The sequence below is a fragment of the Muscardinus avellanarius genome, assembly GCF_963383645.1.
Source record: "Muscardinus avellanarius genome assembly, chromosome: 1".
NCBI classification, from domain to species: domain Eukaryota; kingdom Metazoa; phylum Chordata; class Mammalia; order Rodentia; family Gliridae; genus Muscardinus; species Muscardinus avellanarius.
In genome coordinates this window covers 217455541-217481768 of record NC_137786.1, presented here as the reverse complement: position 1 = coordinate 217481768, position 26228 = coordinate 217455541, and the positions used below count along the sequence as shown (strand labels likewise).

The 26228-nt window shown below is 53.1% G+C and overlaps 1 protein-coding gene across 1 annotated transcript in view; it reads left to right on the top strand.

Annotated features, from left to right (window-relative positions):
* ALX4 (ALX homeobox 4) overlaps positions 1–24021 on the top strand; it is a gene marked incomplete at both ends in the record, with an annotated part of 43317 nt that extends 19296 nt beyond the window's left edge. The window contains 3 exons of the mRNA XM_080701359.1: positions 13911–14221; positions 21238–21366; positions 23692–24021. Of these exons, the coding sequence (XP_080557485.1) occupies positions 13911–14221; positions 21238–21366; positions 23692–24021 (770 nt within the window). The remainder of the gene's footprint in view (positions 1–13910; positions 14222–21237; positions 21367–23691) is intronic.
* Positions 24022–26228: the final 2207 nt, after the last annotated feature.

Genomic DNA, 26228 nt, shown 5'->3' with positions numbered 1-26228 from the left:
AATGCAATGTGCCCTGCCAAGACCTCCCAGGTTTGCAAAACTCAGTTCAGGAGCTGTTTCCTGTGGCATCCCTGTGCCCTACCCTGGGACCCCTGAATACTCCAGCGTTTGCTATTTCTCCGCCCACTCTGCCAGGCCACAGCTCCTACAGGGAGCCTCCAAAGCCTGTTGGGTAAGTGGTGCGCCGAGACACAGGGCAGGGAAGAGGACACGGAGCTAGATTCCACGTATGATAAACTAGGGTAATTCCAGTACTTGGGAGGCTGAGATAGGAGGATCACAGGTTCAAGACCAGCCGCAGCAACCTAGAAAGACTGTTTCCAAACAAAAAATATAAAAAGGACCCAGGGAGGGGGATAACTTGGAGGCAGAATGTCCTTGGGTTCAATCCTCAGAACCACCAAAAACAAACACCTTTGAATTCTGAAATAATTTCAGACAAAGAAAAATTGGAGTACTAAGAAATCCTAATCCGCCAGGCATGGTGGGGGACGCTTGTAATCCCCGCACTTGGGAGGCTGAGACAGGAGGATCGCACAGGTTCAAATCCAGCCTCTGCTACTGAGTGAAGCTCTCAGCAACTTAGTGAGACCCTGTTTCCAAATAAGATATAAAATATAAAATAGGTCTGGGAGTATAACCTGGAGGTAGAAAAGCCTCTGGGTGCCACTTTTAGGATCACCAAAAAAAAAAAAAAAAAAAAAAAAAAAAGAAAGAAAGAAAGAAAAAGAAAAAAGAAAAAGAAATCCTAATCTCCTTTAAACCAATTCCCCACATCCCGATGTTTTGCTCTATTGCATGATGGCTGTCAACCTCTTGGCCTCTCTCCATACAGATCCATGTGGGCACGCCCATTTGCCTTTCTGTACTTCCATGTGTAGGTCCTAAAACAAGACACAGGCCCATGCTCGAGGTCCCCGGTGGCCAGTCACGTTGGTCTTCATGTAGGGCTCTTTCCTAAGGGCCAGCATGAAGTCAGGATGTGCTGGGCCAATCTGGAGGCAGCTAGGAGGTGCCTGTGCTCCCCACCTTCTTTCCTTCTTCCTCGCCGGTCTCCAGTCCGCCTGAATTCACCCCAGGAGGGTCTGGGCCTGGGTTCAAGCCTTCGGCCTGCCTATCAGTTGTTAATTCTTAGACAGGCCTCACTGGCCTCTGTTTCTGTATAAAGGGAGTGTACACCGGGGCTGTAAAGAGCAATTTGCGGAGTGCTCTGTGTTAAACCTTCCCTCCCTGGCTCTGGGAAGCGCACTCCTTCCCCTGAACCAGAAGGAAGCCCTGGCCCACGGGTGGAGGAGCTTGGAGCAGGGCCGTCTGAGGCCCTGTGTGACATCGGCCCCGGGAAACCCCAGGGGCCTCTGTGACAGGAGGCAGCATTGGGGAATACAAAAGCCCAGGTCTCAGGGCTGCTGCTCAGGCGCAGGTGACATGGATGGAGCCTCAGTTTGTCCATCTGCAGAATGACCTTCTGGGAATTTAAAAGAGCCACGGATATGAAGTGGCTGAAAGCCAGGGTCGGCAGGGGCTCTGGGAACAAGGGCAGGGGTCTGTCTCTGCGTCCCTGGTAGAGCTGGGACGCTGGCAGATATGTAAGAGGACTGAGTAACAGCTCTCTCAGTAGATCCTCCTAGGTAAGGCCTGGATCTTCAACCAGACTTGTATAAACATCTAGAATGGGGCCCTGAGGCACTACCTCCAGCCCAGAAACACTTTATTGGAACTGCAGTGCCTCCTGGTGGCCAGTGTGAGTGACTGCAGCCTTGGTCTTGGCCTGCAGGGAGCTGGGTACTGGAACCAGCCCTGCCTGGGTATGGCTTCCAGCAGGGCTGGCACAGCCCCTGCTCACCCTTGCTGGCACAGATTCGCCATGGGTCCTTCGTGTCCTGCCTGGTGTCTCCTCTCCTGAAGCCACCTCCTACCAGAGGGTCCTTCTTCCCACCCCACGCGGCAGCCACCGCACACGGGCGCTGTGTGCTGCGGGAACCCGGGGCCCCCTCTTTCAGGCGCCCTTGCCAACCAAGGGCGTGCGGAGCTGGCTCTGCACCAACAAGCGCAGCAGGAGCCCCAGGGAGCGGCCTCCAGCCAGCCGCGCAGGCTCATGTGATCAATTCTACAGTGCGTCCCGAGCCCCGGCTCGGCCCAGGCTGGACCCCAGCTCCAGGCCACGCTGTGCATTGGTCCAGGCCGCTCTGCACCGCTCCGTGTGCCTTCCAGCAAGGAGCCCGGTGCTTAAGAGGCCAGCACAGCCCTGGGGTCAGAGAGGGAGCAAGGTGCCCTGGCCTTTCACACACACAGAAGACAGATTTATTTAAAAAAAAAAATAAGGCTTCACTGTATTAATAATAAAAAACACAGATTAAGATCTTGCTTTTATCCAGCACCGTAGGAAATATTTAAAAGCCACTTAATGACTGCTGTTGGCCCTGAAGTAGGAGGACAGTGTGCTGGTAGCTGAGGACAGCCGCTCATTTCTGGAACAAGTGGTTGGGTCATGTTTATGCGGGGCCTCAAAATGTGTATACGGTTTAACTTGGCATTTCTAGCTGTTGGAGCTTCTTCCAAGATGATCCCCAAGATGGATAGAGATGTGACTACAGTGATGTTTATTGCAGAATACAGATTCACACAATCAGTAGAGGACTGGTTGAATTTGTGTGGAATACTATGCAGCCTGGAAAGAAGCACAGGATATAGTGTTAGGTTAAAAATATTTTCCAAGCCGGGCGTGGTGGCGCACGCTTGTAATCCCTGCGCTTGGGAGGCGGAGACAGGAGGATTGCGCAGGTTCGAAGCCAGCCGTGCTGGCGTAAGAGACCCTGTTTCAAAAATATAAAATAGGTCTGGGAGTGTAGCCCGGAGGAAGGAGGGCTTCCAGGAACCCCAGTACCACCAAAAATATATATATATATATATATTTTCCAAAAAAATGTGTTCCATGTGTGTATTATATATGTATGTATGTTATAATTTTCTTCTCTCTGTGCATAGTGGCACATGCCTGTAATCCCAGTACTATGCAGGCTGAGATAAGAGGATCACAGATTTGAGACCAGCCTCAGTAACTTAGCAAGACTCTTAGCAGCCTAGTGAGACCCTATCTTTAAAAAAAAAAAAAAAAAGTCTGGTTGCCGGGCATGGTGGCGCACGCTTGTAATCCCTGTGCTTGGGAGGTGTACACAGGAGGATCGCACAGGTTCGAAGTCAGCTGCACTGGCTTAAGAGACCCTGTTTCCAAATAAAAAATATAAAAATGGGTCTGGGAGTGTAGCCCGGAGGTAGAAGGGTTTCCAGGAACCCCAGTACCACCAAAAAAAAGGGGGGGCTAGTTGTGTACCTCAGAGGTAGAATACTCCTGGGTTCAATCCCCAATATCAAAAAAAGAAAAATAATAATTTTTCTTCTCTGATTAAAAATAAGTTTCCATATAGGACAAAGATTATTCCTTGTAATGAGAAAAAGTGTTCAAAAAGTTACAGAGAAAAAGCAGACATAAAGTGACAGCAGTAGTTAGACACTGGAATGAGGGGCAGAAGGACATACAGGTAAAAGGTAGGTGGATGCAGGAAGGCCCAGTGCACTGTGGGAGCGGAGGGGGAGGAGCGAGGGCGAAGGGGGAGGGGCAGGCTGGTCTCCTGGACCCTGAATGCCACTTAGGCCTGATTTGCAGGGCTGGCAGGTTTAACAAACAACAAAACCAAATACCCCGGTGTATTTGGATGTCAAATACATAATGTATCGGTGTTTGCATAAGTGTTTCCCATGTAATATTTGTGATATCTTCATATTTAAAAACTCCACCATCTGTTTGGAATTCCAGCATCTTGTGCTGTGTGGACCATCCCACTGAGGGCCCGGGAGCCAGTGGAAGCCTTCGCAGAGGGGACAGAGAACCTCGTTAGGAGGTCTGGACTTGGACCTAGTGCTGGGAGTCACCGTTCCCAGAGGCCTCAGAGAAGGTGCACGCACGCCCAGTTTGTGAGACAGTGGCCATCCTCACCCCAGCGGAGCCTTTCTCTGAAGCTGCCCTAACCTTCCTCCACCCCACCCAGTGGTCATCTCTCACTTCCCATAATCCCGCAGCACCCGGCCCAGAAGCTCCATCAGCTCAGGCATCACTTGGGATCCTAAGCGATGCCTGCAGATAACAGTTCAACCCATTCATGGAAAAACAAGTAGAAAATTAATTCAAATCAGGCAACAAGGGAACAAAGTTAATCCATAGAGCCAAATTTCTATTTCTGGAAACTTCTAAGAACAGATGTTTTTATAACCTCCCACTTAAAAAAAAAAAAACTGAGATTTACTTAATATAGAATGCACACCTTTCCATGTGCCAAAAGGCGATTCCATGATGTCAGCTTCATTGATTTGTTCATCAGATGTTCACTGAGCACCTCTTGTGTCCCAGGTTCGATACTAGGCCTTAGACAGAGGGATGAACTAAGCAGATTTATTCAGATATATGTTAACTGTTGCATAGGAGGGATAGAGAGACAGCAAAGGGAAAAACAAAGGAACCGAATTAATGCACAATCATTTATACTAAGCCTAAGGAAGAAATAGTGCAGAATAAAGAATATTGGGCAGGGTCTTCCATTTATGGAAATATCATCTTTTATTTAACCAGTCCCCTATTGCTGGATATTCTAAGTCTGGTTTTTCTATGTACTAACCAATGTCATGGTGGACTTTCTCTGGTTAATTCTTTAGGCCTGTAATTAACTATTTCCTTAGGATAAATTCCTAGAAGTGATATTTCTGGGTGAAGACACAGAAACATTTTACTTAGCTATTTTTGTTTTTAGATACTCAAACAATTTTGTAATTTTAGTTACATTTTTAAAATTGTAAGCCAGGTGTGGTGTTGTATGCCTTTAATACCAGTACTCTGGAGAGCGAGACAGGAGGATTGCAAGTTTGAGGACAGTTTCAACAATGTTAGCAAGACTTTCAGCAACCCAGCAAGACTCTGTTTCAAAACATTTAAAAAAAAAAATTGGGCTGGGGTGTAGTTTGGAGGTAGAATATCTCTGGGTTCAATCCCCAGTACCATCACACAAACACACACACTATAAAATAACATGCTATAAAATTTAAAGTTTAGCCTGTAATTGTATGAGTTTTAATACTTTGCTGTATAAATTTATGTACTCACAGCCACAATCAAGATGCAGAATCTTCTAGGCCTAGAATAGTCCAGCCACACCGGTGCGACCCCTTTGTAAACAAACTCTTTCCTTACACCTGACCCCTGGCAACTAGAGAGCTGTTCTCTCAGCACCTGTCACATGATAATGAGTGTAGTCATGCATTATGTAAATTTGGGGGCTGGTTCGTTTACAAACCAGAGTGCTTCTTCCAAGCCTCATTATGTCAACAGCTTATTCCTAAAGTGTATAGTGTGTAGTGTGTGTGTGTGTGTGTGTGTGTGTGTGTGTATTTTAAATAGCTCATTTCCTTTTCTTGCTGAGTAGTGTTCTACCACGTGGGTGTTCCACAGTTTGCTTATCTATTCACCTCTTAAAGATCACTTGGTATGTAAGTCAGCTCTCTGCTGCTGTAATAAAATACCCAAGTGTAAAGTTGAAATTGAGCCAGGGAGTCACAGAAGAGGTAAACACCGGCAGAGTTATCAGAAAGAGTTGCTTTAATCAAACCCAGCCCCTCACAGACGGTATCTCTGAACCATGGGGGACGAAACCCATGAGCCACGCATAGTCTACAGAGTCATGTGGCAGAGTGGAAGTACCGATGTTTAAAGCCGGGCATTTTGGGTGGGGCTAGCAGTGTCGGGATGCCGATTCTCTCACGACATCTGTTATCTCGTGACCTCTGGAGTCTGCCTTGCGATGCCTGGAGTCTCGAGACACCTGGATTCTTGCGATATCTCCGCTTCTGACTTCTGGGTTCTGTCCCCTGTCCCTGCTACGGGGTCCTGTGGGAGAAGGGAGGGACCCGACCTATCACTAAGCTAATCAACTTAAAAAGAAGAAAAGTTTATTTTGGTCAGTTTGGGAGGTTTTAGTCCCTGGTTGTTAAGCCCTGTTGCCATGGGCCTGTTGAACATACTGACCTCATGACATCTGGAAAGCAGAGAGAGAAGAGACTTCTGTCTCTTCGAGGGCATGACCCTAGTGACCTATAACCTCCTAGTAGGCTCTACCCCTTAAAGGTCTACCACCTTCCAAAAGCATCAAGCTGAGGACCAAGCCTTTAACACATGGGCATTTGGGGGACTTTTCAGATCCAAACTATAGCACTTGTACTGTTTCCAGTGTGGGGTGAGGATGAACAAAGCTGCTCTAAACATTCACATAAGTCTTTAATAAGCTCCCAGGAAATAAGTCTTTGTTTCTTTAGGATAGATGCCTTGGAGCGGCACTGCTGGGTCAAGGGATAAAGAAAAATCAGATAAGACACGCCTGCGCGTTTCCACCAGCAATATCTGGGAGTTTCCTGTTTCTGGACACCCTCGCTGGAGCTCCCCACCATCCCGTGTCCTTCTTTCCACTGTCGCAGGGGTGCAGTGAGATCCCATTGTGGTTTGAATTCCTGTCTTCCTAGTGGGTGGCGTCGAGCCTATTTCCATTATGATTGGCCACCTGTCCTTCTTTGCTGAAGTAGCTGTTCAATTATTTTGCCCACTTTTTTTTTTTTTTTTTTTTTTTTTTTTTGCAGTACTGGGGATGGAACTCAGGGGCATTCTACCTCCAAGCTACACCCCCAGCCCCATTTTTTAATTTTTTAATTTTTGAAACAGGGTGTCACTGAGTTGCAAAGGGCCTCACAAAGTAGCTGAGGCTTTCCACAAACCATGATCCCCCTGTCTTAGCCTCCCAAATGCTGGGATAACAAGTGTGCACCATCACGCCTGGCTGCCCACTTTTTTTTTTTCTAAATGTTGCTACTCACTAACCTTTACACTTGGTTCAGATTTTGCTGGTTTTCCCTTTATGCCCTCTTTCCATGAGGTGCTCACGTCCCCTCATCCTCCTCTGGTCTGTGGCTTTCCTTGTTCTGTGCAGCAGCTAGGGGAGGGGTGGACAGGGCGCCTGTGCCACCTGGCGCGTGGCTGGCCTGAGTCCTGGCCGCCCACCGTAATCTCTAGCCCGTGCTCCTCTGTGGACTGGCGGCCGCTCGAGGGCCAGGACCCTGATATGCTCCATCCTTGCTTGTTGAAGTCACCCAGTCACTGCTGTCCCCTCGTCATTATTTACTGAGCCTGGTGCTAAAACAGGACCTCCAAAAGGAGGTCCGCACAGAGCCCCGTGGTGGAGGAGACATGATCAATGGCTAACCTTTAACCTCCACCCCCCCACACACACACAGGACTGTTTGGACAGCAGTGGGTTTAGTCAGTGCCCTTTAAATAGCATGAAAGGGCCTCATGCTGCCTGTTTTGTTTAAGGAGATTACATCGGTGCTGTGCGCTCCGCCATGGGGTGTGTGGGGCTGGCTTCCCCGGGAACAGAGTGAGCAGCATGTCCCCTACAAAGCAGATGTTTGGAGGAAAAATAGATGTAATCAAAACCGTGGAGGATAAAATTACTCAGACCCCTTAGCCATACGCGCCATATGTACCGCTTGTGTTTAACACGCACGTGCACACACACAAACACACATACACACACAGGTCCAGACCTACCCATGTGTCTGTAGGCGATGCCCTCTCACACCGTCACCCACCCACAACTGCTCACGGGCAGCGGGCACACGCATCCACTCTTGTGTCTGACCTAGCAGCCCGCACATCTCAAACCTGTCTGCAAAGGAGAGACACCACAGAGGCCCCCAGCACCCTCCCCTGGTGGCTTGAGAAGAGCACTCTCTTTATGTCCTAGCCAAAGCTGCTGCTGCTGCGGCCGTGCGTGCCTCTAACCCCAGCCCTTGGGAGGTTGAGACAGAAGGATCGCAGGTTTAAGGCCAACCTCAGCAACTCAGAACCAGTTTCAAAAAAAAAAAAAAAAAGATAGGATGGGTTGTAGTTTAAAGATATAATGTCCCCGAGTTCAATCCTCAGTTCTACAAAAATAAGAAAGATCATAGCCAAAAAGAAAAAAAAAAAAAAAAATCACAGTCAGGTTCAGAAACTCTCAAATCAAAAATAGGTCACCCCAGCTGGGCATGATAGCACACCCTTATAATCCCAGTACTTGGAAGGCTGAGACAGGAAGCTCACAGTTTGGAAGACAACTTCAGCAACCTAGTGAGACTCATCGATCGAGCGAGACTTTCAAAATTAAAATAAGCTAGGACTGGAGTGTAGCTCAGAGGGAGAATTCCCCTGGTTTCAATCCCCAAGCACACACACACACACACACACACACACACACACACACACACGGTCACCCTAGATAGAAGTGACATCACTGTGTTGATCAAGGGCAAGTGGCGGGGTTGGGGAGGAAGGAAACATCTCCATTTCTCCAGCTGAAGCCCCGCAGCCAGGGCTCCTGGCAGGGGTGCAGGTGGCTCCCCGGGAGCTCAGCGGAGGTGGGGGCCGCAGTACACCCTGGTGCTTGCCACCCCTTCAGCGGAGATCCAAAGTAATCTGCTGGCCTTGGATGACCTGAAGAAGCATCGGTGCCGTGAGGTTTATTTGTGGATCTAAGCTGAGGAAGTTGCACACTGGCATTAGGTTGTCCTGTCCCCACTCCCTGGCGCTGGGACACACCCCAGCAGTCCCCCTCCCCGCTCTGGCAGCATCGAGCCCACCTGGGGTCCTCATGGAGCTTCCTCCAACTTCAGGAGAAGGTAGACCAGATGGCGGGCACCCAGGCTGGGCCCCATGGATGCTCAGCCTCCATCGGGCCCTGAAGGAGGCTCCCTTGCTGTAGGGCAGGCTGGGGTCCCCAGTTCTTTCCCTGGCTGCAGTGCGGTGGTGTGGTGGGTGGCGTGCTGTGGCTCCCAGTGGACGGGGGACATTGGTTTATGCCAGAGCCTCCCCTGTGAATCCGATTCTTCCCACCTCCTTCCTCCTGGCCCTCTCCTCTTCCACATACCTCGAGGTCTGTCCCAGTCTTTCTTCCTTCTGTCTCCCAGTCATCTTCTGCCATGAGCCCTCAGCCTCGGATGGTGGCATCTGGTGTGTCTGTGCGCGTGCGCGCGTGTGTGTGGTACTGGGGATTGAGCCCAGGGGCATTCGACCTCTCAACTACATCCACATCCCTATATTTAATTTTTAAATGGGGTCTCACTAGGTTGATGCAAGTCTCACTACTTGTGGAGGCTGTCCTCAAACCTGCAATCCTTCTGTTTCAACCTCCCAAACACTGGGATTACAAGCATGTGGCGCCACGCCTGGCCCACAAGATCCTTTTTCACGTGTTCTATCCACCTGGTCCTCACCGTGTATCAGGAAAAACTTAGCAGACAAGTGCTCCTTATAGGCAGAGTGGGCAGAAGAGAGGAAGAGCCCAGCAGTATTCGCTTGTTCATTTATTTTTTTATTTTTATTTTTATTTTTTGGTACTGGGGATTGAACCCAGGGATGTTCTACCTCCAAGCTATATCCCAAGCCCTTTATTTTGATTTGGAAACAGAGTCTCACTAAGTTACTGAGAGCCTTGCTAAGTTGCTCCAGCTTATCTAGAGCCTGCGATCCTCCTGTCTCAGCCTCTCAAGTCCTGAGACTACAGGCATGTGCCACCACCAGGCCCGGCTGGTCATTGATTCTTCTGAAACCTCTCCCACACTGTGCTAAGCCCTGGGCTGAGAGGGGACAGGAAACTAGAGGGCTCAACCCTTGGAGAGCCGACATTCCGCAGGAGGAGCTGGATTCTGAGGGTTGGTGGGACAGAGGCTTGGACAGAGGCCAGGGCACAGCCCGAGAGGGCTTCTTGGAGGAGCTGGTGCCTGGTTGGCTCTTGGAGGTGAGTGGAAAAGCGGGTAGCCAGGGGGTGAGCTGGGGGCCCAGGAGGGCAGTGTTTTCCTTGATCAGGTAGAAGGTCCTTGTGTGCAACTTCCAGTGAGAGAGCAAGAAAGAAAAGAAAGGAAAAAGAAAGAGAGAAAGAAAGAGGGGGGAAGGAAGGAAGGAGGAAGGAAGGAAGGAAGGAAGGAAGGAAGGGAAGGAGGGAGGGGAAGGGAGGAAGAGAGAGAAAGAAAGGGAGAGAAGGAAGGAAGGAGGAAGGAAGGAAGGAAGGAAGGGAGGGAGGGAAGGAGGGAGGGGAAGGGAGGAAGAGAGAGAAAGAAAGGGAGAGAAGGAAGGAAGGAGGAAGGAAGGAAGGAAGGAAGGGAGGCAAAAAGAAAGAAAGAAAGAAAGAAAGAAAGAAAGAAAGAAAGAAAGAAAGAAAGGAGGGAAGAAGGAAGGAAGGAAGGGGAAGGGAGGGAGAGAGAGAGAAAGAGAAGGAAGGAATGAGGGAAGGAGGGAAGGAAGGAGGAAAGAAGGAAGGAAAGGAGGGAGGAAGGAAGGGAGGGAGGGAGGGTGGGTGAGCAGGCCTGAGCTGACATCTGTTTTCGGCAGCTTTCTGCTGCGGGCAGCGCAGGTTGAGCTGCATTCTGGCCAGCTCCCGGCCCAGTCAAGTACCCTCCTTCAACAGGCTCCATGAGCCCACAGCCAGGTGGGGAATGGCAGTGGGAACCATAGCCACTGAGCCAGGAGGGTGGCAGACTGCGGGAGGGGACAGCTGTCTACCAGTTCTGCGGGGCCTTCCTGGGGAAGGGCCTGACAGTTTATACCAGGAACACGAGCCAGGCCCACAGGAGTCAGCACAGGCTGGGTCCAGGGGTAACAGTCCAGCTGTGCTGGGGTCGGGGCCCATCACCCACAGCTGGAGGATGGAGGGCACCATGGAGATGCTGCAGGTGGCAGGAGGTGGAAGCAGGTGTCTGGAGCCTGGGACGTCGGGTCTGTGCATCTGTGAGGGCCTGTCTTCTGACATGTTGAGTGGGGCTGCAGAATGTGGGGGAATTGGCCTTTGTTGTCCAAATCAGAGACCCAGCCTCAGAATGTAAGGCAAGACAGCTAATCAGCAGGAAGACTGAGGCTAAAAGGGCTTCTTCTGTCTTCCTGGAGAAGTCAGGAGCACCAGGCTCCAGGATCCCCAACACCAGCCTGCCCTCCCTCCCCTCTCCAGATCTGCAGGGCCCACTGGTGAACTCGGCCATGGTCACCTCTTCCTCTTGCTCCCGTCCAGGTGGGTCCTGGCTGCCCCCCCCCCCGTGTGAGGACGAGACCCCTGGGGTGAAGTTGCAGGCAGGGTGGGTACAGCTGGGATGCAGAGGACCCCCAACTCTTGGGCTTCTGGTGTTTGCATAGCCTTTGCAGTCTCCCCTTTCCTCCCACTCTCCCCAAACCACTCGGTTTTGGTGGACAGCTGGAGGGCGGCAAAATGGGGCCCTCACTCTTCACATGGAAGACTAGACACTGCCTCCTGCCCCTGCTAAGACAAGGGCTTCTCGGGGGAAGGTCCTCCCCCACCCCGCCCCCATGAATGCAGCAAAACTCCTGAATTACCTGAGGCCCCGGCTTCTTTCTGCCCCTCCCTGTCTCGCTGCAGATGGGTCCCACAGATACCAAGGAGAGGAGACAGTTCCAGGAGCTGAGAGCCTATGCTCTGTCTATAACTAGGGCATGCTCCTTCTCCTTTCTGGCCTCAGTTTCCTCCCAGTTAAATCTGAGAGTGTGGGTTGGTTTCCATAACCAAAGCTGCCCACCCTGCATCCATTGCTGTGTGGGATGCTGGCGATCCCAGGCAGGATGCCCCAGGGTCCGCAAGTGTTATGGGATGGGCCAGGGAGCAGTGAAAGGGCAGGAGGGGCAGGGGCCACCTCCCCAGCTCTGGCCTCCAGGAAGTTGCATAACAGGGATGTTTATTTTTGGTGAGGCTGGGTGGGATCTCATCCCTTAAAAAACACCCCCAAACATAAAATTTTTTTGTCTGCCAGGAAGATAAATATCTGTGCTGAAAGCTCTGGGCCCGGCTGCCAGCCACAGTCTGTACCATGCTGTTACTGTGGCCTCTGTGCTGCCTGGGCTCACATGGCTGTCATGTGAAGCCTCTGGGTGTCACCATCCCTGCAGCAGTCTGCCTGGCCTTGCAGCCCTGCTCCGAGCACTCTCCTCTCCTCCCCTTCCTCCATGCCATGTGGGGAGAGGGAATGGCAGAATCAGAGTGCCCCTCACAGCTTCCCTGGGGCACACAGCCAGCTGGGCCAGGGAGCTGAGCTGCAGCCTCAGATCTATGGAACCTGGGAAAGAGGCGTCCCCCGCCTGAGTGCCAACAGCTTGGCATTATTTCCAGAAGAAGAATCCAAGGGTCCTGCTGCACACACTTGCCATGTCCTCCAGAGCTCATGTGTGTGTGGAAGGCTTCTCTGGATGCTCCGTGGGTCTGTTCATCGTATGTCTTCTCCTGTGCCTGGCGCATCTCACTTGGAAGACTTCTCCAGATCAGGGTCCTCTTGTGCCTGTGGGCACTATGGGCTTGCAAGTCCACACCAGAAATTTGAACCAATAATGGTGAAAACCCACCTAGCCAGCCCTGTGCTCAGTGCCTTTACACACTAGCCTCTTAGTTTCTCACAGGTACTCCATGGGGAAGGTACAACAGTATCTTCATCTTCATTTGATGGAGGGAGAAACTGAGGCACAGATAGGTTAAGCAAACTGTCCAGTGTACAGAGCTGGACATAGATGTGGGACTCATACCCCAGTGCCTGGCTCCACGGCCCCTACTCTCCACCCTCTGCCAGCAGGTGATTGCATCTGCCGAGGATGCTAACCTGGCCCTCTGGCTGGGGACTCACTATACCATGCCCCACCTTCCCAGACTGATCTCCACCTCCTCAGCCTTGCCCTGTGTAGGTGACTTGGTCCTTTACAACTCTGAGCTTCTGGACTCAGCCGCTGGGCCCCATGCAGTCAGCAAGTGTTGATCACAGGCCCTGGTATGAGCTGCTTTCATGTTAGTCCCCAGGCCTAGGTGTCAGAATCCAGGACAAAGAGTTCCTGGACACCCCAATGAACAGCAGGCAGAAAATATGGCATCCAGGTGTGGTGGCACTTGCCTCTAATCCCAGTGACTCAGGAGGCTGAGGCAGGAGGATCCCAAGTTTGAGGTCAGCCTGGACAACTTAGACCCTGTCTCAAAATAAATAAAAAGAAATCTGGGCATGGTAGCACACACCTGTAATACCAGCACTTAGGAGGCTAAGACAGGAAGATTACAGGTTTGAGAGTAGTCTCTGCAATTTACAAGACTTTCAGCAACTTAGGCCCTGTTTCAAAATAAAATAGGACTGGGGTTAGAGCTTGGAGGTAGAACAACCCTAGATTCAATTCTCAGTACCATAAATAAATGAAGGAAGGAAGCTGGAATATATCTCAAGGGAAGAATGTGCCTGGGTTCGATTTCAGAGAGAGAGAGAGAGAGAGAAAATGTGGTCTGTAGTCTGTGCTTGAACCATGCCCACTCCAAGGAAGAAAGCCTCCTCTGGGGCAGGAGGTGAGACCAGTGTGGAGGGCGAGGTGGTGGGGAAGGGGATCTGGCCCCCCGGCACTGAAATCTTGGGTTGGAGGCTACATGGCTTCTGTTGAACTTCAAATGAGACCAGAGCATCTGTCTCAGTGCTGTCCCCTCACCCCAACCCCGTGGGGACAGCTGCCGAGTGAGTTTTCCTGTCCATCCAGGAAGACTGAGGCACCAGCCTTGCCTCAGTGGGATGGGGCTCAAGTCACAGTGGTCAGACTGGCCAACCCAGAGCACCATTCTAAGATGATGCCAAAGAGGCTCAGAGAGGCAAAGGCACCTGCCCAAAGTCACACAGGATAGTAAGCTAGGATTAGGACCCAAGTCTCCTGACCCCATATTCAAGGTGTCTCAGAGGGGAAAGGCAGGGACAGCCCCCCGCTGTTCCCGCCCTGCCCACTTGGTTCGACCATTGATTTCCGACCTTGTTTCCTTCCTCCTCAGCCAAAGAGAGCTCGCTGGGTGAGCCGGAGTTACCGCCCGACTCTGATACTGTGGGCATGGACAACAGCTACCTCAGTGTGAAGGAGGCCGGAGTGAAGGGGCCCCAGGACCGGGCCAGCGCTGACCTCCCCAGCCCACTTGAGAAGGCCGACTCAGAGAGCAACAAAGGCAAGAAGAGGAGAAACCGCACCACCTTCACCAGCTACCAGCTGGAGGAGCTGGAGAAGGTCTTTCAGAAGACCCACTACCCGGATGTGTACGCGCGTGAGCAGCTGGCCATGAGGACCGACCTCACTGAGGCCCGCGTGCAGGTCAGTGAGGGTGGGCAGTGGAGCAGGGGCTGTGCTGGTGCTCCTGGAGCCATCGACCACACAGGGCCTCCTCACTCAGTTCACAGAGCCCAAGGGAGCAGGCCTGCACCTGCCCAGCAAGATGGCTCCCACCCACCTCTACTGTGGGACAGGGCAAAGAAGGAGGGCCTCAGTACAGGATCAGGAGCCTGTGTTTTTGTGCTCTGCATGGTGTGAGAGTCAACCTTTTCACAAAGGAGAAGGATCTCCTGTCTGCTCTGGGAGGCCTGTGTCTTAAATAGGAAATGGGCATCCACAGCAACCTGGGGAAGAAGCAGAGAACAAGTCAGCTCTTCCTCCTCCTGTTCCCAATTTAGCATTCTCCTTGGAGATGACTCCTGGCTGGCCACCACGGCTAAAGCAAAAGCCCTATCACAACCCAGCCACAGAAAGCCAGCCTGACAACCAAACACAACTCAACACAGCACAATAGAACTCAATCCAATTCAATCCAACCCAACCCAATGCAACTCAACTCAAACCAACACAACACAATTCTACCCAAACCAGCCCCTCACTGCTCAATATAACTCAGCCCAACACAGCCCAATTCAATCCAACCCAACCCAACACAAATCACCTCAAACCAACACAACTCAACCCAATCCAACACAGCTCACCCAATTCAGTTCAACCAACCCAACCCAACCCAACTCAAACCAACACAACTCAACCTGACCCAACACAACTTTACCCAACACAGCCCAACATACTCAACACAACTCAGCCTGACACGTCTTAAACCAATTTAGTTTAACACAACTCAACTCAAATCAATACAACTCAACCTAGTGCAATGCAACCCAACACAACTCAATATAATTCACCCAACATAATACAACTCAACCCAATTTAGTCCAACACAACAACTCAGATCAAATCAACACAACACAAAGTCAACCCAACTTGACCCAACCCAACACTACTCAATATAACTCAACCTAACACAACTTAACACAATACAACTCAACCAATTTAATTCAACTCAACTTAAACAACACAACTCAACTCAACACAACTCAACTCAACATAGCTCAGCCTAACACAACACAATTTAACATACTACAACTCAACCCAATTCAATCCAACTCAACCCAACTCAACAAAAAACAACTAAACCTAATGTAACCTAACTCAACTCAACACAACTCAGTGCAACTCAACCCAGTACAACTCAACACAATTCAATGAAACCCAACAAAACTCAGTCCAACACAACTTAAAACAACCAAACACAACTCAATGCTAGTTGTTGGGCTCAAGCCGAGCTGAGTCCAATACAACTCAATCCAATTCAGCCCAACACAACTTAACACAATACAACTCAACTCAATTAAATTTTACTCAATTCAATACAAAGCAACCCAACATAGTACAACACAACTCAAACCAACCCAGCTCAACCCAACACAAACAACTCAAACTCAATACAACATAACACAGTACAACTCAACCCAGTACAACTCAACCAAGCCAGGTCATCTATCACATTGCCTTGTTTTATCTTTAGAGAACTTATGAGTGGCTTAAGTTACTTTATCTCCTCTCACTAGAACTGAGTTTCTTGATTGTCCATCTCTCTATTTTACCAACTAGAGAAGGTAAACTCAGAGCAATACGGGCAAAAATAAATTTTTATAGAATAATTGACCTCTTTGTCCAAAGAAGTATGTTGCCCTTTGTTATATGAAGTCACAGCAAAGAAAGCAAAGACCTTTGAGTAGCCAAAATACAGGTAACAAAATACACAGACTTAAGTTCAAGCTTCTGTTTAAAACAAAATAAATGCCACATAAGGGCTGCTTTTCCAACCCACTAGCATGTTGGAAATTGTGACACAGTGCTGTCATATGGCAGCTTGCTCCTCCAGCGGGCAGGGGGAAGACCAGCAACTTGAAAGCAGAGAAAATGCTTTTGAATCAGTACAGTGCAGTACAGCTTGGCACTCTGGGTCACCGAGCATCAGGACACAGAGTCTACACTCCCTGGCAGGCCCCAAGAACGTCATGGCATCAGTTCACCAAAGACTCTTCAGCAGAGTGGCCCTCCCCTTTCTTCCTCCCTCCCTCCTTCCCCTCCTTTCTTCCTTTTTATTATGTATTTATTATTTTTAAAAGGTTCTTGCTAGGTTGCTGAGGGTTCCACTAAGGTGTGGAGGCTGTCCTTGAACCTGTGATCCTCCTGTCTCAGCTTCCCAGGTATTAGGATTACAGGTGTGTACCACCACACCTGGCTAGCAGGGGGATTCTAAGGTATCAGTAAAACATTTATCCATCTCAACCTGTTCTGCATGATGGGGCTGAGGCATTTGTAATTTAGTTCAGAAACCTTTTTATCCAAAATGTCCAATGTGGATAGAAATGGCAGTTACCAGTGAACCTGTGACTCTCCAAACACAGGGCTACCAGTGACTCTGGAGGCACGCGGCTGAGCTGTAGTGAGTAGGAGGGGAGGCAGGGCAGCCCTGGTTTTGTGGTGATGCCAGGAGCCCTCTCATGCCAGCAGGAAAGCTTGCCTCTTGGGTCCAGGAAGGAAGCCCAGAATTTGGCCTTGGTTCTAGCCAGTGGTTTTAGAGAGCTACAGGAGCAGGTGTAAAGGTAGCAGAGACATCCTACAGGCGCTGTATTGGTGTGCAATAAACCAGCACACTTTCTGTCCAGTGTGTGTACATATATGTTGCACACAGGCTTCCTAAGAAATGAATGGGAGTGGGTATTAAAGGAAGAGCAGCCTGTTCAGCGCTACACATGGGAACCATACCAAAGCACACAGCATTTTTCACTCACAGCTAGAACAGGATAATGTTTGCTCTGCACACGTATACATATGTATACCTACTTCCAAAACAGAATGGAGGCAATTTACAGATTTCTTTAATTAAAGATTTCTTTCTTCTTTTTTTGCAGTACTGGGAATGGAACCCAGGGGCATTCTACATCCAAGCTCCAGCCCCAGCCCTATGCTTTATTCTTTATTTTGAAACAGGATCTCATTGAGTTGCAAAGGCCTCACTAAGTAGTTGAGGCTGTCCCTGAACCGTGATCCTCCTGTCTCAGCTTCCCAAATGCTAGGATTACCACGCCCAGCTAAGATTTTTTATTTTAATCTTAAGAATTAAGAACAATGGGCCAGGCATGATGGTGCATGCTTATAATCCCCGCGCTTGGGAGGCGGAGACAGGAGGATCGCGCAGGTTCAAAGCCAGCCGCGCGAATAGGTCTGGGAGTGTAGCCCGGAGGTAGAAGGGCTTCCAGGAAACCCAGTACCACCAAAAAAAAAAAAAAAAAAAAAAAAAAAAAAAGAATTGAGAACAAATGTCACAAAATAGGGAGGTAACGATATAAAAAATCTCAGCTAAGGCCCATAGTTGAACACAAACATCAGCCTTGAGCTTCCTGGCAACCAAAGCAGAAAGAGAAACCTTGAAGTATGGCACGACGTACCATCTAGGAAGTCTTACATCCTACCAAATAAAAGTTGTAGAATTACAGCATTGGGATGCTGAAAAGGGTCACTCAGTCTGGGGAAGAAAGCCCCAGAGGTGAGGAGTGATCATCTAAAGTGACCCTGTAGCTGTGCCTCGAATCCAGGGCTCTGGAACTCTAGTCCAGGGCTCTTTGACTTCAACTTGCTGTACCAGGACGCATGCCAGATTGTTCCAGATTGTTCCGAGACTTTTCTTTGTACAAAGGCAGCAGGGTGGGTGGGATCTTCATGTGCGTCAGACCTCTGGGTTGAGCTCTGAGCCTGGCAGTGCCCTGAGGGTGTGTGGGGCAATGCCCCCCTTGCAGTTTGTTCAGGACCCACACTCAGCTGGTGGCAAGCCAGGTGCCTGGTGAAGAGCTGTGGTGGGGACAGGGAGAGGGGGCGACGGGGGTCCCAAGATGGACGTTTCCTGGGAAGAAGCCTGGGGCTTGGCCCAGCTCCAGGGGGCTGCAGGGGCCTCTCTCTGCTGTCTGGGATTCCAATCTCCGCAGCTGGTGTCTGAAGACAATAAGACAGAGGCCTCCCCGCCCTGGGCCACCCCGCCCTGGCCCCAGATGGGCTGCGGTTAGTGAGGCCTCCGCCAAGACAGTTGGTTCCCTGCATAGCCTGGGCCTTGGGAGAGGCCCGTGTGAGCCGGCCCAGGCCCGGGTGGGCTGGGAGCGGGGTGGTCCTGGGGTGCGATATTCAGGATGGGAGAGCGGCGCAGCATGGTGGGCTCTCCTCCCCGGAGCTGCACGGTGGAGACAGGCCTGTGGCTGCGGTGGGGTCAGAGACAGAGAGATGCTCCATGTCTCAGGACCCTGCATGTGAGCACAGAGGCCCCCCAGGATGCCCTGCACCTCCCAATGTGTGGGAGGGCATTGGCAACCAGCCAGGCTAACTTAGCTTTAGTCCTGATGCTGCAGGAAAGACAGAGCAGGCCTCGTGCATGGGGTACCTGGCAGGAGGAGGTGGGCAGGCCTGCACCCACCGCCGCATCTTTAATCCTCACAGACATCCTTTGGCCTGGTCCTCTGCCATACCTCTTCCCACCATGAGTGTCTGCTGCCCCTTTACCCATCTGAACCCCAGATAACGGGGCTCCCCTCCTCCACAGTCCATTCCCCTAACCTGCTCATCTCTCCATCCTGGAGCCCTTTGCCAGACACCAGACACCTTCTTCTCCCCTGGGATCTCTCCCAGCTGCCCATCCTCCATTCCAGAGCGAGCCTACGGGACACCTCCCACCTTCGCATTCTCAAGAAGGGGGCCCATGGCCTTAAAGGCACCAGGAAACCAGGGAAAGGGAGGCAGCACAGCCCCCACACACCAAAGAAAGAAGGGGGCTGGACTGGGTCATAGATCCTGATACCTCTGGTGGGCTTCTCCCCTCCCCCTTACATCCCCCCAAAACCCTGGGAGGCTGAGGAGGAGCGGAAAGGCTGAGCTCAGCCTGCAGGAAATTAAACATGAAATGAAAACAAGTTCCTCTGATTCGCTCTCCTGCCCGCCCCAGCCCCCATCCAGCCGCTGATAAAGGGGATCCCGTTTCAGTCGCCTGAGAGCTGATCCTGTGCCCCTGGCTCCCAGTGGGCGGCCTGGGCCTGTACCCCAGGGCCTTCTGGAGGAGAGCCCCCAGCCAGGCTCCTGGCAGGGTCAGAAACCCCAGGATTGGGAGAGGGTTTCTGGTCAGGGAGGTCACTGGAAGGGTGCTGAGTGCGTGCATGCGTGCATGCGTGTGTGTGTGTGTAAAATGCCAGTATGTGTGTTCCCACACTAACATGAGACACATCTCTTTCTCTTTCTCTCTGTCTCTCTCTCTCTCCTCTCTCTCTCTCTTTACCTCTTTTCTCTAATAAGACACAGGAAGGTCAGGAGCTATAAATAAGCAGAAGTGAAATACTGTAAACACTCTGTGATCACATTCCTACGTCTTCCCTGCTGCTCCCTCCCAGGAGGCCCCAGTCCTAGCCCTACCCAGAGGATGGCACAGAAATTGGCCCATTCTGCAGATGCAGGAACTGAGACTGTGGGTGATGCCAGTGCCCCCGTGCCCTCAGTGTGCCATCTACACTAGAGGCCGGAGCATGCCAGGCAGCCTCTGCAGGGAGGCCAGCCATGCCGGGGACACTCTTTTTCCTTGCCATGATTCCTAAGGAGGCCCGGGCTTTCAGCAGCAGGTACAAGGGGCAGCTCCCCCTGTGTCTCTGGGCCCTCAGCAGGGTCTGATCACTGTGGGTGGGGAGCCCTTTCCACCCCGGCCCCTCATGGGGTCAAGGCTAGAAAAGCTGACAGGACTGTCCCCATCCCAGGCTGCAGGGGTGTGCTCCTGGTGTATGCCTGCTTGTATCTGAATCTGGGAAGTCCACCGGCCTGTGACGGAGCTGGCAGACCTTGACTGCTCTCGGGGGCACTAGGGTCCAGCCGGGAGCCACGGCAGGAAGCTCGTCCTCCTCTCTCCCTCCGCCCTCCTCACAAGTCAGGGCCAGGGGCTGTGGACCTGGAGGAAGCTCTCAGCCTGCTGGAAATACTCTTGGGGAGGGAAAGCACCCAGTGCTGCCCACCACCAGGGTACACACGCCTGCCTAGGGACCCCTCCCCACCCCAGCCAGGTGTCCAGTGAAGCCAGCATCCCACCCACCCCTGCTCAGTGACAGGTGGGTCCCCACTCCTCCTCCTCTGGATTTTGCCGTGGCCGGCTCCATCCATAGCGCCAAGGGCAAACCCCTTCATTGACATTCTAGGCCCTCCACCGTCTATTGCCCACTCCCAAGCCTCTTCCTCTTCCATCATTTCCCCCAAAGTGGCCTCCTGAACATGCTTTGCTGCTCCTAAGCTCAGGCCTGGGCTTTCCTCCCTCCGGCCAAAGGCCTAGCACCAGCGCTGTCCCCCAGAAAACCCCCTCTGACGGCCTCTGCTGCTCTGCTCCATGGCCTGCTAACCCACATGGCCTCACCCACGGGATCATGCAGGGTTCTGAGCTGGGAGAGTCTGTTGCCATCAAGAGAGCTGCAGAGAGGATGCAGGGAGGAGGAATTCTGGCTTGGGTCAACAGACAAGCCTCAGGGAACCAGGAGCCTTTGGGAAAGCTATAGCAAAACTTGGTGCAATTGTGTAGGAGAAGGAATGACTAGAGGGCTGTGTGTAACTTTGAACAGATTCTCCCTGGGAGCCTGGGAGCCCCGGCAGAGTAGGCCACAACCAGGGCTACGTTGGTTAGATGATTGCTACGATGACCATGGCCTATGTCACGTGTGTGACGTCTGCCGGCTCTGAATTCTGAGTTCCTGGCCCAGGAGCATGCCCGTGGCTAGGTGCAGGGAGCTGCCTTTCCAGCTCAGCCTGATGATTCTAGACTGTAAGCGCTTGAGGATAAAGACTGAGGCTGCTGTTTACCTGCGTCCCCACAGCCCCAGCACATGTACTGTGCCTGGTGTGGGCTCAGAGGACAGCTTGCCTGAGGTGAGGCCTCCAGGTGGGGCTTGAGCCGATGACCCTGTCTTGTCCTGCAGGTCTGGTTCCAGAACCGCAGGGCCAAGTGGAGGAAGAGGGAGCGCTTCGGGCAGATGCAGCAGGTTCGGACTCACTTCTCCACCGCCTACGAGCTGCCCCTCCTCACCAGAGCTGAGAATTACGCCCAGGTAAGGCCAGCGCCAGGCTGCTCACAGCAGGCATTGGAGGAGGGTCTAGGCCCCGTAAGATGCTAGGCTGCCCTTCAGTCCCATCCCAGGTGTGCAGGTGTTTGCATCTGAACGTGGGAGACCCAGCTGTTGCTGCCAAATGCATTCACCGGCCCATGCTGGGCTGGGTTCCAGGGAAGGTGAGGCTGGGGCAGTGATCGAGGCTCTTTCCTCTGCCTCATGGGTCACTTCTGCTGTAGGTGTTAGGACCGAGGCAGGCAGAAGCCAGGGGCCTCTGGGAGTCCTGAAATCTGGAGGGCTCGTGGCCAGGTTGGGATGCAAGTGGAATTTTGAGCACCAACACCGAGGCTCTTCCCAGCCCCAGGTCCTGCTCATTTTCTGCAAGACTTCAGATCCCTGAGCCTCAGTTTCAACTCTAAATGGGATGAGACAAAAGTATCTGCCTCAACTCTTTTGTGAGGCTAAACTAGATAACACAAAAGTACTTGGTGGGAGCAGGGCGTGGTGGCACACGCTTGTAATCCCAGCATTCTGGAGGCTGAGACCGGAGGATCGCGGTTCGCAGACAGCCTCAGCTACTTACTGAGGTCCTCCGCAACTTAGTGAGACCCTGTTTCAAAAAAAAAAAAAAAAAGAATAAAAAATAGGGCAGGGAGTGTAGCTCAGAGGTCAAATGCCCCTGGGTTCCATCCCCAGACCTGCAAAAAAAAAAAAAAAAAAAAGTACTTGGTGGGTGATAGTTTCTCCAGAGGCAGTTTGCCCCAGGTGGGCTGCCGGGCTGCTTCATGCTCTTCCCCCGCCTTCCCCTTACTTTTCTCGGTGTCTGTCAGCCAGACTCTGTGCTAGGGCCATCCCCGTCCTCCGTGAGAGGCAAAGGGACCAAGAAGTGTCGTGAGAGATGTCAGACACCAAGGACGCTCGGACAGATGTATTTTGGCGGAGTCCACTCCTAATGCCCCCTCAACAGGCCTCTGCTTGTCCTCCTGGCCCCAGCAGCCAGCCAGGGGCACAGGAGCCCCTAAATCTCCTTTTCTTCTCCCTGTGCTGGACTGGCAAATGAATTCTGAGCTCCTCACTCGGACCAGCTCTGCACTTCCCCCACCAAGCCAGGATTCATGGGGCAGGGGCAGGGGTCAGGCCTGGAGGTGAGGCCGGGGAATGTGGGGTGTCCACACAAGCAGCATCTGCATCAGCTCCCACCACATTCTTTCATTCCGCCCCTGCCCCCACCCCACACCCAGCCTCCCTCCCTCTGTCCTGGGAGGATGAAACTCCAGACTCGATGGCTGCTCACTGGGCTCTTTGGCCTTGATTGCTGCTAGATGGGCTTGTACCTGGAGGGAGAAAACCAACACGAGGTGCTGCTCATCTGTGTCACAAGTCTGGGTGCAGCCGCAAACACCCAGGCTGCTTCCAAGAGCGGGTGGTGTGGGGCCGGCCCCTGCTCCGGCATGCCAGCGGCTAGACACAGCACAGACACTCAGCACCCTTAGAGTGCCGTGTGGGATTCGGGGGGCCAGTTCCCTCCTACTCTGCCTTTAGATGTCTCCCCAAGTGCCTTTCACCTCAGGGAGGGCAAGCCACAGAAGCCTGCTGGAGGCTAAGAACCCTGAGTGTGAGGGGTACTCTCCCTCCAGGAGTCCTCTGCACCCCAGTCTGCCTCCTGAAAATGCTGTGAGGTCAGTGGAGTGAGGAGGCCCAGAGGTGGGAGACAGGGGAGGGTGAACCACATTGTGCTGATGGAAGATAATAGGCCGAGTTTAAGCTCCTGACCCTCAGTTTAAGCTCCCACCCGTGGCTCAGGGCTGTCCAGCCCCAGCTCCAGGCAGCACCTTCCAGGCTGAGTTAGTTCTCAAGCCCCCCGTGTTCAGTCTCTGAAGCCTCTTGGCTTGACTCGGGCTCTGGGGACATTTAGAGCCCTGCTTATACCCCCAGCCCTTCCCCCCATCCTTGTAACTTGGGAGCCCAGAGCCTCTAAGGGGAGGCTGGCTCACCTCCGTCAGGTGCCACTGCCTGCTAGGCTTGTGAAGGAGGCAGAGTGACTGTGATACAGTCACCGTCCACAGATGGGGAGCAAAGTCCACACCCTCCTGCCCATGCCTCCAGGGAAACCCTTTTACTGGACCCTTGACGCGTTTGAAAGTTCAGTCCTTAAAACTGAGTTTCTGCTCATAGGCGGCTGGGAACCCAGAGGCCAAAACCCCGCGGGTTTAACACTCGGGCAGGTCCCTTCGGCCTTCTGGGTTCCTGCGTAGGGACAGGCGGTCACCAGCCTCCACCTGGAGGCTGTCACCACCTGTGACATCTCTCCTTCACCCTCCCCAGATTCAGAACCCGTCCTGGATTGGCAACAACGGGGCCGCCTCGCCGGTGCCAGCCTGCGTGGTCCCCTGCGACCCGGTGCCTGCTTGTATGTCGCCGCACGCCCACCCCCCTGGCTCTGGGGCCAGCAGCGTCACCGACTTCCTGAGTGTCTCCGGGGCTGGCAGCCACGTGGGCCAGACGCACATGGGCAGCCTGTTCGGAGCAGCCGGCCTGAGCCCGGGCCTCAACGGCTACGAGCTCAGTGGCGAGCCAGACCGCAAGACCTCCAGCATCGCGGCGCTGCGCATGAAGGCCAAGGAGCACAGTGCAGCCATCTCCTGGGCCACATGACAGGCCCCTCCAGTCCGTCCAGTGCCCTCCCCCACCTCGGGGCCCTGGCCACGCCCACGCTTCCCAGGCCCCCAGCCTCCCACTTGGAACCTGGCCTGGCCCAGGGGCCTGACCCTCAGCACTTTCAGCCACCCCGAGTCTGAGGCCCCAGGGACTGCTGGGAGGAAGGGTGTGGGGGCCCTGGCCCCGCCAGAGACCTCTGCTCCAGCCACAGGCAGCAGGGACAACCAGGTGGCGGAGTTTTGCAGCTTTGCATCCGATATAAGCTGAAGGCCTTTCCCTTCTCCCGCTCCTCCTCCTGCCCCGTTAGACCTTGAGTCAAAGTTAGCTTCCCCTCCAGCCCCAGCAGCATCGGTCTGGTCTTGTCCGTCCTTCTCTTTTCTTTGGGGCCCCCTGGTCACCAGATGACGGCCGTGTGTTTGAGGAAGAGGCCGTCCTGCAGAGCTGGCTCCTGCCCCACTAACCATCGCTCCCACGGCGCTTTTCTCTTCCGGAGAGCACATGGAATCCTACCTCCTGGATCACGGAAACCTGCATGGCTGAGTCTGGCAGGGCCTGGCATCCCTGGTGGTCGAAGACCGACCAGCAACTAGGGGGACAGCCAGGCCCAGGGGAGATGAGGGCCGGCAGTTGTAACCCAGGACTCTGGCAGGCACCATGGAGAGGAGCCTGAGTACAGAGCTCTCTGGGAGAGAGAGAGGCCGCTGGGAGGTGGCGGGATGGGCCAGGGGCTAGGTACCACTTCCGCCCTCCTGGCCTCCATCATTGTAGGGAGGTGGGCGGTTTTGTCTTCCATTGGTCAGTGCTGCAGCCCCCTCAGGATCCCGCCAGAAGATGCTTGTCCCTTCCCCTTCCTGCCCTGGTCACTCAGTGGCCAGCAGTGTCCTGGAGTAGAGGTACTTACAACCTGGAAAACACAAGCTAGGGCATAGGACCATGGTGACAGGGGTCACAGCAGTGGGTGCTCTGCTGGGAGTCACGTGGCCGTGCTCGGCTTCCAGACAGAATGGCCCTTCTGCCCTCAGACTGATGGTCCATAGCACCGTGCGTCCCTTCCGCAGGCCGCTCCTCCGTGGGAGAAGCACTTGCCTTTTCTGCCGTTTACTGGGATTCTGGTCAGGGAGGAGGGTGGACCCTCTAGGCTTAGAGACTTGGACACAGAACTGGGTTGGGGTGGCAGAGAGAAAGCTTGGCATTGGGGAGCAAGTGCCCCTGCCCTGGAGCCGCCTGAGGTCTCAGTGGATATGTGGGGGGTCACCGCCTTCCCCACTTGGTGTCCTTATCCTCCCTAGAAACAAGCCCCGGGAGGACCTGGCATTAAATGTCCTTGAAGTCTTGGCTTGCAGAGCTGCAGATGTCTGAGGATCCTTTCCCAGGTCCTAGGTCCACTGAAATAATTCATCCTCCCCCGGCTCCAGCAGGAGAGAGGAAGAGTGGCTCTCCTAATGCTCTCAGGGCTGGGGAAGGGCATGGAGTGGATTTTGCCCCGGGGTATTTCCTTACCCTCTAGAGAATCGGTAGGAAGAGCAAGGAAAAAAGAAGAGGAAGAAAAGGGGGATAGGGCTTTCGGTGGATTCTTCTGGAAAGACCCGGGGCACTCATTCCTCTTATGTGTCTGCCTTTCAGCCAGGTGAGGCCCAACTCAGGCAAATTCCACCCTCAAAGCTTGAGAAGAAAAAGGCTCTATTAGCAGAAGGCTCTGGGGCTACGGTCGCCTGTCATCCCACACAGCCCAGGTTCAGTCTGCTGGTGAAAAGTATCCCTGTTCATCTCTCTGAAGGAATCCACCTGCCCCAGGCCTGTCCCCATGCCGTGCTAGCCCCCCAGGGCCTGCCTAAGCACCCCAGAGCCCCTGAGTGTGGAGGGGGCTTAGACACACACCCTCTAGCTGGGCCAGGCCCTTCACAGAGAAGAGCGACCCAAGCAGGCATGGGGACACATGCTGCCCAGGCTCGGCCCAGCTCACACTCAGGGGCGGGCACCACGGGGAGCCCTCCCAGCACCTCATTTGCATCTCCTCAGCAGCTCAGTGCCCTGGGGGAGTCCCCGGGGGCCGCCAGTCAGCCCACTGCATTAGCCCCAAGGGTGCTCAGCCAGCCGCCCTGTGGCTTCCTCAGGAGCTGGGTGTCATGGGGTGTCATGGAGCGGGTAAGAGAGGGCTACCCCTGCTGTGGACTCCCCACTTGGGCACATAAGCTGAAAGAGGT